Source organism: Microcaecilia unicolor, chromosome 1 (assembly GCF_901765095.1).
Source record: "Microcaecilia unicolor chromosome 1, aMicUni1.1, whole genome shotgun sequence".
Lineage (NCBI taxonomy): Eukaryota > Metazoa > Chordata > Amphibia > Gymnophiona > Siphonopidae > Microcaecilia > Microcaecilia unicolor.
Window position 1 is genome coordinate 129,527,876 of NC_044031.1, and position 14,903 is coordinate 129,542,778.

General features: G+C 44.0%; 1 protein-coding gene across 3 annotated transcripts in view; it reads left to right on the plus strand.

The window, feature by feature from the left end:
- Nucleotides 1–14,903, plus strand: part of AKAP9 (A-kinase anchoring protein 9) — a 547,514-nt gene that overhangs the window by 42,125 nt on the left and 490,486 nt on the right. For 2 of the 3 annotated variants that reach the window (XM_030200158.1, XM_030200166.1), the window contains exons 4-5: nt 10,416–10,469; nt 10,940–11,110. In XM_030200158.1, coding sequence (XP_030056018.1) covers nt 10,416–10,469; nt 10,940–11,110 — 225 coding nt within the window. The remainder of the gene's footprint in view (nt 1–10,415; nt 10,470–10,939; nt 11,111–14,903) is intronic. The other variant, XM_030200175.1, reaches the window with a different exon arrangement.

Genomic DNA, 14,903 nt, shown 5'->3' on the forward strand with positions numbered 1-14,903 from the left:
TTAAAATAAGTAGCTTATGTTATAAAAACATGTGTCATGAAAACACATCATAAAAACTGAAGAGATGCATCAGTCCTCATGGTTGCTTCGAGACCTGAAGACACTGGGAGCAGAAGTGTGTCAGGTGGGTCTCCACCAGTCTTGACCCCGGCTGCTGGGCAGGGCCCCCAGGACCGGCCACTGTCTGACCTGATCCTGAGGCGACTTGAGGATTCGAGGTCCTCCTTGTCAGCACCGAGGAGTCTCAATGCCGAGCTTCGGGCGAGGTCGTCATAGATGCATGGTGTTGGGAACTCTGGGGCGTCAAGGGACCCGGCACCTGAGAAGTGTTGGCGCCAGGAGGATCGCTCCCCTTCTATCCAGGAGGTACCGATGTGTCTGTCTCCAGGCAGCCAGGACCCGGCTCCCGTCTCGACCCCATCAGTTCTGCAGTCTGTCTCTCAGCCGACACTCCAGTCTTTCCTGGTGTCAGCCCTCGATGATCATATTCAGGCCTTGCTCCCTGAGCTACTGCATGGCCTTCTGTAACGGTGTGCATCGGTATTGGAGGTGCTTGCGCCTGCCCTACCACCCATTTCGGCCTCACTTGGCCCTCAGTCTGCGGTGCGGCCCCAGTGTCGACTGTACTCCCGGACGTTGGTGGAGGAAGCTTCACCGGAGTCGAGGCGGGAGCAGATTCCTTGATGCCCCTCTTGGGAACATGGCTCCTTTAAGTCAAGGCAGGCTTGGTCTTAGCCCTCCCATGAGGAGTTTCTGTCTGACACCGATAAGGAATGCTCATACGAGTCAGAGGAGGACTCAAGGTACTTTTTGGAGGGTGAGTCCTACGGCATCCCCTCTGAACCCTCCCCTCCATTTGAAAGGAGAAGGTCTCTGGAGAGCCTTTTGCTTCCCTCTTATGTAAAGGGAATGGCTGACGCTATACCATTTCATTAGGACGTGGTGGATGAGCACAGGGCTAAGATGCTTGAGGTCCTGGAAAACTAGTCCCCTCCTAGGGAGGCTGCTACTATCCCTTTCCACAAGGTATTCAAGGAAGTCCTCGACAGGAACTGGGAGTCCCCTCTGTATGTCCCTGTCCAGCCCAAGAAGATCGACGCGATGTATTGAATCCACAGCGTGCCTGGTTTTGATAGGCCCCAGTTGTCTCACAATTCCGTGGTGGTGGAATCCGCTCTCAAGAAAGCCAGGAGTTCTAGAGAGACTGTCTCGTGCCCCCAGGCAGAGAAGCCAGGACCTTGGACTCTTTTGGGAGGAAGATGTTCCAGGCCTCAATGCTCGTGTCCTGAATACAGTCCTACCAGCTGTTCATGAGCATGTACTTGTGGGACTCAGTACGCAAGTTGCTAGACTTGGCTGACTCTCTCCCACCAGAGCATGCCGAGTCAGTTCGCCAGTTGGCCAAGCATTAGAAGACGTGTCGAACGTTCTTGGCCAGTGGCTTCTGTGACACCTTTAATGTTTGATGTGGCATCCAGGATCTCTGCCCACAGTATAAGAATGCACGGACTCTCATGGCTGCATTTTTCTGACTTGAAATAGTCTGTTCAGCAGAGGGTGGCAGATGCCCTGTGCCGGTGGGATAACCTGTTTGGAGAGAAGGTTGAGGAGGTCGCAGACCAAAACAAAAAACACACTGATACCATCTCTTCTCTCTCCCGTCGGGCGCCTTCTGCAACAGCCTCATCATCTGGGAGATCCTTTGGCAAGTCGAGGATGAGTGCCTACTACTCACAGAGACGTAGGTACGCCAGCTCTGCTCGCCAGCCTGTTCAGGCTCAGCCCCAGCACACTAGTTCTCATCATCAGCGTGCACCTAAGGCCCCTGCTGTTCCCCAGTCAAAGCAAGGGATGAGCTTTTGACTGGTTGTAGCAGAGCATAACCGCTGTAAAAGTGTCCTTCCCAGACGACTTGCTGGTCAAGGGGAGGCTGAAGTTTTTCCATGAAAATTGACCCCTTGTAACCTTCGACCAGTGGGTTCTTCAAATAGTCCGTCTCAGATACACCCTCGATTGGCTTCAGAAACGTCCAAATTGCCTGCCGAGAGCTCATTACTTCAGCTCTCAGTACAAGTAGGTACTTGCAGATGAACCCTCTGCCCATCTAAAGGCCCATTCAGTCGAACCTGTTTCACCAGGGAAAGAAGGCAGGAATTCTAGTCCAGGTACTTCCTTGTGCAAAAGAAGTATCTCCATTTTCGGCTGGGAACATAACACTACCAGTACCACGTGTTGCCTTTTGGCTTCATGTCAGCTCCCAGGGTATTTACAAAATGTCTAGTGGTAGTTGCAGCATCACTACGCAGACTGGGAGTCCATTTATTCCCTTACCTTGGCGATTGGCTGGTGAAGAGCACGTTGATGGACGGTGCTTAGGATTTTTTCAGGTGCTAGAGTTACTAGGATTCATTATAAACTACCCCAAGTCCCATCTTCACCCTGCTCGACAACTGGAATTCATTGGAGCCCTGCTTGATAAACAGCAGGTTCGAGCTTTTCTCCCAGGACTGAGAGCGGACACTCTAGTTGCTCTGGCTTCCCAGGTTTGAGACTCGCAGCAGGTCACAGCTCGGTAGATGTTGATGTTGTTGGGCTACATGGCTTCCACAGTTTGTGACACGCCTTCACATGAGATCTAAATGCTAAATAGTAGTAGTAGATCTGCACAATGGACCCTAGCGAACACAATTATAATGTTAATACATTTTGGATGTTACTGAATTCTATTATTCTGTCTCACTGTATTTGTCGTGTTCTGTCACGGATTCAGGTATGGTGAGCCCTTGGACCGCAGCTGGAGCTGAGGCGGACAAGTCACCGCAAAGCAGACAAGCAAGATAGAAGCTGGATCCAGACAAGGCAAGAAAGCAAGACAAAGGGCTAGAACTGAATCCAGACAGGAATGTGGCAAGACACAGGAACAAGTCTAGAACTGGGTTCAGACATGACAAGGCAAGGTAGAGTAAGAACTGGATCCAGGCACAAGAAAGAGCAAAACAAGACAATGCACAAGTCTCGGCAAACAAAGCAGGACAAAAGCTAGGCAATGGGAACAAACGGAAGCAAGACTATAGACAAAGCAATAGCCAGACTTGGCTTGGCATTTACAGGAACCAGGAACAGGACTTGGCTTGGTAGGAACAGGAATCAGGAACAGGATTTGGCTGTAGCAGGAGCCAGGAACAGTGTCTTGGCTTCAGCAGAAACAGGGTTTGGCAATAGCAGAAAGCAAAGAACAGGTTTAACTGTAGCAAGAAACAGAGCTTTGGCTATAGCAGGAGTCAGGAATGGAGCTGTGGCTATAGCAGAAACCAGGAATGGAGCATTGGCTTTAGCAGAAAGCTGAAACAAAATTTGGCAATAGCAGAAAGCAAGAACAGGGTTTAGCTGTAGCAAGGAACAGAGCTTTGGCTATAGCAGGAGCAGAGTCAAAGTGTAACAGAAACCAGGAGCAGGGTTTGGCTATAGCAAGAGCCAGGCTTACAAGAACAAGGTTCAGAAACAAGACCTTCAGGTACAAGACTCATAGAAACACAGTTAGACAGGAACAAGAGTAAAGCTTCAAGAACAAGGTTTTCAGAAGCCAGGCTTTCAGGTACAAGACTCATAGAAACACAGGTAGGCAAGAACAAGACTACACAGGAGTAAAGCTTCAGGAACAAGGTTTACAAAGCAAAGTACATGGTTTCAGAAACAAGCATTCAGGGACAAGACTCACAAGAACAAAGCTAGGCAGGAATCAAGGCACACAGGAATAAAGCTAAGCAGGAATTGGATCCAAACGGGGAACACAAAGACAAGGTTAAGAGACCTCTTGCAAAGGCAAAGCATGAAAGTTCCAAGGTGCTTTATAAAGGACTTTGCTGATGATGTCACAACTTGGAATGAGGCTTAGATAACAGGGAAACCAGAACCGAGGCTTGGATAACAGGGAAACAGGCAGCAGGATGCATCAATGCAAAGACAGGTCAGTGCTTAGAAGCCACAGAGCCAGATTACTGGAAAAAAGGTGAGTGTGGATGCAAGGGCACAGCAACAACCATGACAGCATTTCCAATTTTGGCACAATATAAGTCAAAGGACAAAATATAAGAAAACCAATTGCATTCAAAGAAAAAGATGGCATGTGGGAATTTGCTCCTTTTGTTTTTTTGTGGAATGTAGTAGTATATTATAAAAATGCACTTGCCTTTTTTAATTAGTACTATTTCACAGAGAGGTATTGAATAATGAGGGAAGGCCTTCCATCATGCAGAAGTTCTGTAATTTATCCAGTCCTTTAAATTTTTTTTTTTTTTGTTGGTGGGTGGTGGTGTTCTGTATTAAAGATTTTTTTTTTTTTTTTTAGAAAAAAAAATGTCATGCAGCTCTTCTTGTTTGCCTGCTTTTTGGGTGAAGGAAGCAACTTCATGGCAGGAATATTTTTAAATTTCCTCTTCCCCAAGATTGGTGATTTTCTGGCCCTTTGCCCCACATGCTCAAGGAACTGAGCTGATTGCATGATGTTTTTGGTTCTTGGTCTCCTCTGGCAATATGTTAACTTTAGGATCACTGTTTTATGAAAACATATATTTGAATTTAATATGTCTTATTCAGGCAGGGCCCTTTTTTGTGGTGGGGTATGTTTTTAGCTTAATTTTAATACTGAGCAATAATTGTGGAAATAGTGTAGACATTTTTGAGAAGCAGTGGCTGCTGTAGTTTAACCTGTCATTACAAATGCTTTCTTGAATGTTTAAAATTATCAGTTGCTGCTGCTGCCTGTTTGTGTTACTCTGTCTGTTATAATATTAGCATATGTCTTGAGTCTATGGGCCCCTATATTTCAGTTAAGCTGACTCAAATCAAATCTAAAAAACATTTAATATGAGCAAATCAAATTGAATCGATTTTAAAAAAACTTTTTGAGTGAATTGGACATTTCCTTAGTGTCAGCAGCAGATGAATCCAGAGACTTGTGGGTTGTGACCATCTACTAGCAGGTGGAGATGGAGAGCGCTGAACTGCACTGCCTTATAGGATGGGATGCTCCTTGGTTAGTCAGTATTCTCTTATCTCCAGCAGGTGGATGGATGGTCTCACACAAGTTCCTGTTTTCATCTGGTGGTGGCTCCTGTTCTGGGTCTCTCAGTTCAGTAGAGCTTTGGGGTGCATGGCTTAGTGGTGCTGACTTTAGGGGGTACACCTGGTGATACCAGGTCCTTCCCCCACCCTTCTCCCCTCTCCAGCCCTTCCTCCATTCTCCTTCCTCTCTCTGAAAAAAAAATTGGGGGCATAATTCTTTAATGCCCACAGCCTTGGCTGTAGGAGAAATACTGGTTTGAGCCAGTATGAAGGACTAGGATAGGATGTGAGTGTGCTTCCAGCAGCACTGAGTTTGACAGGCAGGACTCCCGATGGCTGGCTCTTCTAGGCTGAGTCCTTGCCTGAGTGTATCTCTACATTTTCTTTCACCTTTGGGTCAGGTCTGGTTTTACTTTTATTTTATTTGCAATGGCTGACGATCCAGTGCGTAGCTGTGCCAGCCAGTTCTTGACCCTTTTGGCAAGAAGATAGTTCTGGCTTAGGCATTGGACAGCTGATGTGGCTTCTTAGTCACATTTAGCAAGCTACCTTTTAGAGGAAAACTTCTGTTTGGTAAAGATCTAGAGAAGTTGGGTAAAGATCTAGGGGACTCCAAGTCTCATAGATTGCCAGATGGCAAGTCTAAAGATTCTTTTAAATCCTCTTAGCCTTGTCTTAGGTTTCGTGAGGCCAAGTGCTACAGGCCAGGCAAATCTTACTTTCTGGATTCCCACTTCAACAAAGACAAACTGTCTTTCATGCTGACAGAGAGAACTCTGCTTCAAACTCTAGGTCTACCAGTGCCTTCTGCATTTCCCAATGATGGGGTCTTGGTTCACTCCTCGGGTTTCATAATAGCAGGACTCCTCTCCAGGTTCCATGAGGAGTGGACCAGAATTACCTTAGACCAATGTGTCTTGGAAATAATAAAGCAGGGTTACAAACTGGAGTTCTCCCATTCCACTGCAGATTTTTTCTTGAAATCTCCATGCAAGCTCCAGCTCAAATATCAAGCAGTTCAAGCCACCTCGCAAATTCTTCTTCATTTAGGCACAGTCGAGATTGTCACCAATTGCAATTGGGGAATAGGAAGTTATTCCATTTACTTTGTAGTTCCAAAGAAGGAAGCTTCCTTCCACCTGGGTTTGGACATCAAAAGAATGAACAGAGTATTAAAGGTTCAGCATTTCACAGTGCAAACAATGCAGTCTGTAATAGTTTCAGTCCATCAGGGAGAGTTTCTAACTTCCCTGGATCTCAAGGAAGCGTGCTTTCTTATTCCCACTTCACCTTCCCACAGAAGATTTGCAATCCTTGGGAAACATTATCAGTTTATAACCATGTCATTCAGCCTTTCCACATCACCAAGGATATTTTTTAAAGGTCATGGTAGTAGTGGCAGCCTTCCTTCGCAAGGATGGATTGTAGGTTCATACATACCTCGTGATTTGGCTGATTTGCGACTCTTCCTATCAAGAGAGTTTGCAAGTTTCATCCAAGGTAGCTACTCTTCTTCAGTCCGTAGGATTGGTATTCCATTTTACCACAAGTCAGTTGTTTCTGACACAAATCTTGGCGTATATGGGAGTGATATTCGACATAGGCTTAGGGAAGACATTTCTTCTTGTTATTCATCAGTAAAAGATTCACACCCAAGTCAGCTTCTACTTTCCCTGCCAGGTCCTGGGGTCTGGGAATATGTTCAAGTTCTGGGCACAATGGCCTCTATCTTGTATGTTCTTCCATGGGCCAGATTCCACATCAGAACACTTCAGGGGTTTCTTCTCAGCTGTTGGTCTCCATCTCTCTTGGAACCCAAACTCGGCCTCAACTGGTGGATTCAGCAAAGCCTTCTGACAATTCAGAAGTTCTCTCTCTCTCTTTCTCTCTGCAGGCGGCTATCTGCATCTCATATGCTGCTAGGGCATGCCTTAGCTGGGTGCAACAGATTTCAAATTCCTTCCAGAAGTCTGATAGTCAACCTCCTCCTGAATTGTCAGATGTGGAGATGGAGCTGGCATGTTTGGCAGATTCCTTGTATGGCTTGATTCGGGCGTTGACCAAGCATGTCTTTGGCCGTCACAGCCTGTCGTTTGCTGTGGTTGCACCACTGGGTGGCAGATGCAGCTTCAACCAACGGCTGCTTAAGCTCCCTTTTTAAGAGTGAGGACTTAGCGAAGTTGGTGAAAGATCTGGGTGACTCAAAGACTCAGTGTCTTCCCGAGGACATGTTTAAGCATTCTTTCTGTTTGGGTCAGGCTCGCCCTCGTTTTAAAAATACCAGGTGCTATTGTCCAGGGCAGCCCAGTTTTAATCGGAGATCCATGTATCGATGCAAGCAGGATTTTGGAACTCTAGACTTCATCCTGTCAAGATCTTGCGGATTTCTCCTGAAGGGGTGATGGGGCACACATTCCCACCTTTTCTTCCTAAGGTTGTTTTTGCCTTTCATCTCAATCAACCTTTGTTTCTTCCTGCTTCCTTGACGTTCGCCATGTACTCGTACACTATTTGTAAGTGACCAACGAGTTCCGTTGATCAGATCATTCGTTCATGCTTTGCTCGGGACCTTGGAAAGGTAATGTGACTTCCAAAGCCACGCTAACTCACTGGATCAAGGCAGCTCAAGGAGGCTATCACATCTGTGTGTTTACTAGCGGGTAAACTACTTCCTGCTGGATTCCGGACACCTTCTACCTGAGCTGTCATGACTTCCTGGGCGGAAGCCAGTCTGTTCTTCCAGGAGGAAATGTGTAGGGTGGTGACATGGTCTTCCTTGTGTACCTTTTCCAGACACTACCGTTTTAATGTCTCCGCTCGGCCAGATGCATCTCTTGGAGCATCAGTGCTATTTGCGGGAGCTTCAGGTTCCCACTCTACTTTAGGACTGCTTTGCTACATCTCACAAGTCTCTGGATTTATCTGCTGCTGACACTAAGGAACAAAAAGTTACTTCTTGTCTGATAATTTTCTTTCCTTTAGTCGCAGCAGATGAATCCAGAGGTCCACCCTGTTTTTCCAGTGGCTCCTCAGTGTTAGTCCTCTCTGTTAGAACTTGTTGCTGCATTTTTATATTTTAGTTGGACAGTTATATTCGGTTTATATGTTTGCAGTTCTTGGATTATCACTTTCCTTGTGAGGAATGACAAATGTTATAATTCTGTTTTCTTCTGCTTTGTCATGAGAAATACTAACTGACCAAGGAGAGTCCCATCCTGTAAGACCATGCAGTTCAGCGCTGTCCATCTCCACCTGCTGGTAGATGGTCACAACCCACAAGTGTCTGGATTAATCTGCTGCGACTAAAGGAAACAAAATTATCAGGTAAAAAATAATGTTTCACACTTCTGGTTACCAACTACAGTTGTATAGGACTTGTATCAACTGTATCAGTGAAGCCTTCAAATATCCTCCATAAGAATGCATATTCTTATGTTTTCAGCCTACCATGCTTCAGTGGATAGCTTTCCAGCTTCCCACAGTACTGTTATGTCATGATTCATGAAGGGGTTTCTTCATATCAAAATTTTGACTATAAAAGCATCTCCCCCCCCCCCCCCCCCCCCTCCCCAGCGTGCATTTGGACCTTAAACTGGTGCTAGCATCATTAATGAAACTGCCTTGTGAGCCATTGGAAACTTCTTCCCTTCATTATTTGGAAAGTCCTTTTTCTAGTGGCAGTAATCTCAGCTAGAGGGGCAAGTTATCGTCAGGTATTAGTGATTTATGAACCCTATAATCAGTTTCACCATAACAAGGTTGTTCTTTGAACCCACCTTAAATTCTTGCTGAAGGTATTTTTTGAACTGTAAGCACACTGCCTTCAAAGGACTGAACCAATCAGAAAGTCTGTATAGTTGTCTCATTTGATCCCAGTTGGATTGTGTTAAGTTACAAATCTGTGCATCCTACCCACATGCTAAAAAAAAATATTTGTTTATTTTTGTTGGGGGGGGGGGGGGTGGAGAGTAGGCATTCCTGGACTAATCAGTTAGCGCGTCCACATTACCACACGCTTACTAGTTACTGCAGGATTTTGACGTGAGCCTTTACTGCCTATATGCTAGCAGTTCGCCCGCAGTAATTCTTTTAATGGCTGTGCACTAATAGAAAAAATAGCAAATCGATCATTTTCTGACTGTGGTAAAAATGGCGTTAGTGCACAGGAAAACCCATGTAAGAGTGCACAAAAGCCACTTTTTAGTGCAGCTTAGTAAGCTGCACTCTAAGGGCTCAGTTTACTAAGCTGCGCAGTAGGCGCACAGAGTTTTTAGCATGTGCTAATGCTAGAGACACCCATAGGAATATAATGGGTGTCTCTATCGTTAGCGCGCCTATAGTGCAGCTTAGTAAACAGGGCCCCAAGTTCTTGGGTGTTCCATTTTATACTAAACAGGCTTTAAGTAAGAAAATAAAATCTTAATGGTTCATAATGCAGGTAACCTTGTTTTTTTTTTTTAACTTGGTATTTTATCTTCACTTAGAATAACGTTCTAGTAAAACTGCAGAATTAGTCTTTGAAAGAGTGATGGACTGTTAGGCTGTCAGAGGCCAGCAACACACAACACAGGTACTAGGGAAGCTATTTTGAAGGTTATACTGTAGTGTTGCCCTTAACAGTTTTTTTTTCTGTTAAGTTGTCATTCCATGCAGAACTGAAGCAGTGATCATGAAGTGATGTAAACTTCAAATGCATTTTGGATGTTTTTAAAATTTCATGATGTTTTTAAAATTTCATAATGTTTCATAAAATGACATGTTTTCTAGTTTCATAATACATATAGCATAAATGTAATTATGAAATTCATCTAGGCTTTTTTTTTTAACTTAGTATGTATGATATGGCATTGGAACTCTGTTTTTCAATAATAACATTAGAGTAACGAGGAACTGAACATTTGTGCATTATAAGCAACTTGATTGTTTAGGGGTAATATTTTTAAAATTCAAGTATTAACAAAATAAGAGAAACATAGAAAGAAACATAAGAACATAAGCGTTGCCATACTGGGCAGACCGAAGGTCCATCAAATCCAACATCCTGTTTCCAACAGTGGCCAATCCAGGACAAGTACCTGGCGAGATCCCAAAACAGAACAATACATTTTATGCTGCTTATCCTAGAAATAAGTAGTGGATTTTCTCCAAGTCCATCTTAATAATAGCTTATGGACTTTTCTTTTAGAAAGAAACAAACAGAGAAAAATGAAGGCATTCTGCCCATCCATGCCATCTACTATCCCTTCCTCTCCCCTAGAGATGCTATGTCCTTGTCCTATGTAATCTTTTTCAAAACTTAAACTGAAATAATTAAGTAGATCATACTATATCTAGAAATTATTTTTGTACAGGTAAATGGTTGCAGTTTTGAGACAAGAACAAAAATGCCTGCAAACTTATTGCTGGTAGAGTATTTCAACAAAGTTAATACTAACCTTGCATTTAAAACATGTTAGGCATTTTGACATTGTAACAATGCCATGAATTTACTAGCAGTATTTGCTTTCTAACTAATAGGTTAACTGCATGCTATATAGGGTCATGTTATGCATGCCGCATAGTTTGCATGTTAATTATAAAAGTGGGTTATGATCATTTCAACAATAAACTGCACAATATTTTTAAAAAGAGAAAAAAAAAAGAAAAACAGGCTTCTCGGTGGAGGTAACACGATTCTGTATAGAACTGTGTCAGTTGCTCTTCAGTTGCAAATTATATTAAACAACAAAACTGGTTGCCAGGGAAATAAGCTGCTAGATGCTGCATGGTATTTTAACATTGCAAAGTACTGCTTTATACAGCATTCAGTGTTTGAGTCTGTTTTGCCCTAGTAAACCTACAAGTTCCGATTGTTAATGAACTTCAACTGATTTAGGAAGAAGAATTTGGAGTGCCAGAATGTTATTCAGTACATGAAATGCAGAGCTCTCAGACACGGATAGAGGTGATGGAGGATGAATTGGTTGGGAAACAACAAGAGATTGAAGAGCTTAACAGAGAGCTGGAAGAAATGAGGGCAGCATTTGGCACAGAGGGACTGCAACAGGTATAATTATTTTGTGTTGCCTTTGCTCTTTGGTTTTGGTGGACAAAAATGATTATTTATTTAAGAGTAATTGGTAAGAAGAGTACAAATCTTGTTTTGTACATTAACTGGTCTGTACCTTCTACCATACAAACAGAACCTAAGCATAGACTTAGAATGTTGATACTCATTGGCACATTCCTTTTGGAGTGGAGGAGTAGCCTAACGGTTAGTGCAGTAGGCTGAGAACCTGGGGAACCAGGTTTGATTCCCACTGCAGGTTCTTGTGACCCTGAGCAAGTCACCTAACCCTTTATTGCACCAGGTACAAAACCTAGATTGTGAGCCCACTAGGAACAGAGAAAGTACCTGCATATCATATATGTAAACTGCTTTGGTTGTACCACAGAAAGGCAGTATATCAAATCCATGACCCTTTACCTGTTCCCCTCAGTTTACCCCTTTCATACACATCCTTTCCCTTTGTTTTCATTGGTTATTTCTTTGCTGATTGTATGCGAGGGTCTGTTGCAAATGTATTTCTTTGGATTGTTTGGGTCCCCTCTCTTCACTGGCACCTCCAGTTCCTGGTTGCATCATACCTGAACGTTTCAGAATGATGAAGAAGGATTTTATAGCTGCTCCTTAGCCAGTTTTCCAACTTGAGGTATGCTATGTCAATCGTAGGAGCTCTGGTTTAGTAGTTTAAAGCTAGCAGCAACACTGTTAAGTTTTAACTAATTCCTGCGACATAGATACCTGATTTGAAGGCCTTTTCTCTGCATAGCCACTTCAAACTGGGTTTTTTTTGTTGCTTGAGTTCAATTGTATCCCACAAGTGCTCTTGGAGTCTCAAGTACAGTCTAGAATTACAGCTAACTCCTGATGAAGGCTGTAAAGACAAAACACGGCCTGTGTTGAGTGAGTCTGTCTTTGACTGTGTCTTTGTACTCAATTTTAATCAAGACTGAATCAATAAAGAAAGTGTTTTCACCGCATGTTTTCCGATCCTTATCACGCAGAACAAGGGATCTCTTCTGCATCCCATACTACAGTCTCTGGCACTAATGGCATGGATGTTGAGTGCTTAGAATTTGCTTCCTTGCATCTTCCAGAGTGTGTCTCCAGGGTCTTCCTGGCTTGCAGGAAAGATTCCACTAAGAGATGTTACTCTTTCAATAGGAGGAGGTTTGCCATCTTTTGTGGGGTCAAGGCCCTAGATCCTGTTTCCTGCCCTACACGGATCCTTCTTTAATACCTTCTGCACCTCTCCTAGTCTGGTAAGACCAACTCCATAAGGGTTCATCTCTGTGCAATTAGTGCTTATCATAAACATGTAGAGGATAAGCCCATCTCTGGACAGCCTCTAGTTGTTCGCTTCATGAGAGGTTTGCTGTTGACAAAGCCCCCTGTCAAACCCCCGTCTGTGTCATGGGACCTCCACGTTCTTCTCACCCAGCTGTAACCGCTCGCCTCCACCTACCCTCCTCTCCTCCTTCCTGTACACATTAAATGATTTGATTTGATTACTTTATTTTTTCTTCTATGTTTGTGCAGCGCTGCGTACACCTTGTAGCGCTATAAAAATGCTAAATAGTAGTAGTGATAAAAGCTCCTTTTGAGCAGCTTGATTTCTGTCCTCTGAAGTACTTGACCTGGTAGGTCATATTTTTGTTGGCTGTTACTTTAGCTCAAAGGGGCAGTGAGCTTCAGGCCTTAGTAGTGGATGCACCTTATACTAAGTTTCTTCACAACAGAGTAGTTCTCTGCACGCACCCTAAGTTCCTGCCTAAGGTTGTGTTGAAGTTCCAGTCGATTGTTTTGGCAATATTTTTTCCCCAACTTTATGCCCATCCTGGCAAGAGCGCACTGCACACCTTGGACTGCAAGCATGCATTGGCCTTTTACGTGGCGTGGACTAGGCCCCACAGACAGTCCACCCAACTTTTTGTTTCTTTTGACCCGAACAGGATGGGGGTTGCCATCTGGAAACGCACCTTTTCCAGTTGGCTGGCAGATTGCATTTTCTTCACTTATGCTCAGGCTGGGCTGACCCTTGAGGATCATATCAAGGCTCACAGTGTCAGAGCCATGGCTGCGTTGGTAGCCCACTTTCTGTCAGTCTCCATTGAAGAAATTTGCAAGGCTGCAACATGGTCTTTGGTGCACACTACCGCCTTGAGCAGGATACCCAATGTGACAGTCGCTTTGGGCAAGACAGTACTGCAGAATTTGTTTGGGGTCTAGAATATAACTTCACTCCCGTAGGCCCATTTTGTATTCTGTTTCAGGCTGCACTCTCCCAGTTGTATATAGTTTTCAGGGTAATCTGTATTTTGACCATGCCATTGCGAGGTTCCATTGAGTTGTCTCCTTTTTGTGGTATGCTACTGCAAGTCTCGCGCTCTCGCGGCAGGTGGGAAGGCACTCGCGCATGCGTGGTGGGAGTACAATGCACACACTCAATGCTATCTAAAGCATTTGAGAATATATGGCCTGCTGTCCTTGGAGAATACCTGCTTACAGGTAAGTATCTTCGCTATTCAGCAAAGTTGTGTTGTTTCATTTCTCAAAATAGTACAATATGGTCACTGTTTTTGAGGAATAATTTGAGCTAGAATAAAGAAAATTACCCTAAGACATGGAGGTTTTAATTTAATTTATTTCTCACAGTTTCCTCAGGTGTTACTCCTGGGGGAATTATGCACAAAATTCTGCGCTATTTATTTATAGCATTTTTGCACAGAATTTCCATATCCTATGGCCCGAAAATTCCTCCTAGTTCCCTGAAGCTCCTGCCTCCTTCACCCTCCCCAATGGCACACACACCTTTCTCTGCTCCCCCCACCCCTTCATCATACTCCTGGAGCTGGCTCTCCCCCTCCCCTGCAGAACTCGCATGGCAAGAGGGGGAAGAAATGAACAACTGCATATCGGGTCACTTCCTCCTTCTCTGCTGCCTTAGACTCAAATGCTTATGTGAACCATAGGACACCGCAGTTCACCTGAAACGATCTGGCCTAAGCTGGCAGAGAAGGAGAACATGACTCAGTGTGCAGTGGTTCACTTCCTCCTCCTCCTGCCACGTGATCTATGGGGGGAGGGGGAGAGAGACCCGATGCCGGCACTGAACAGAATTCTGCGTGTTCTGCAGGGTGGGGGAATGCTACACAGTTGCACATTTATTTATTAGGATTTATTTACCGCCTTTTTGACAGAATTCACTCAAGGTGATGTACAATGAGAATAAATCAAACACGAGCAATAGACAATTATAGTAGTAAAAATATTCAAATGACAATGCAAGGTATGGTATGGTATACTACTTTAATGCCTAGATAGGGAGCACTGGTGAAATATTCTGATTCTAATGTTGTATTACCACGTGGTGTTCAAAATATTCTGCTTCCAACAACTGCTGCTGTAAATCACACTTGTTTGTTCTTACTTTTATTAAGAGGACCTCAGATCTTCCCGGCTTGGCTGTTCTATTCAGAACTCTTTTGCATGATATTTTCTTACATGCGCTCAAGCTGTTTGCTATCAAATTCTTTCAGAGGTCAGGATTCTAAATCACTGAAAAAAACTCCCACTCGGAGAAAAATCAGTGATTCCTGCCCTCTGAAACACAGCTTCCTCTTGTGTCAAGCAGAATATTTTCTGCAACTGATTCTGTTGTACATTTACATTTAAATAGGGTTAAATGCAGTGCTCAATCTCACAGCTTTTTGTTTGTAGGATCTCTATTCTCCCCAAACATAAACAGTCTGTACTTAGCTTCAGGGTTTTCCGTGAACCGCCAGCTACAAGCTGT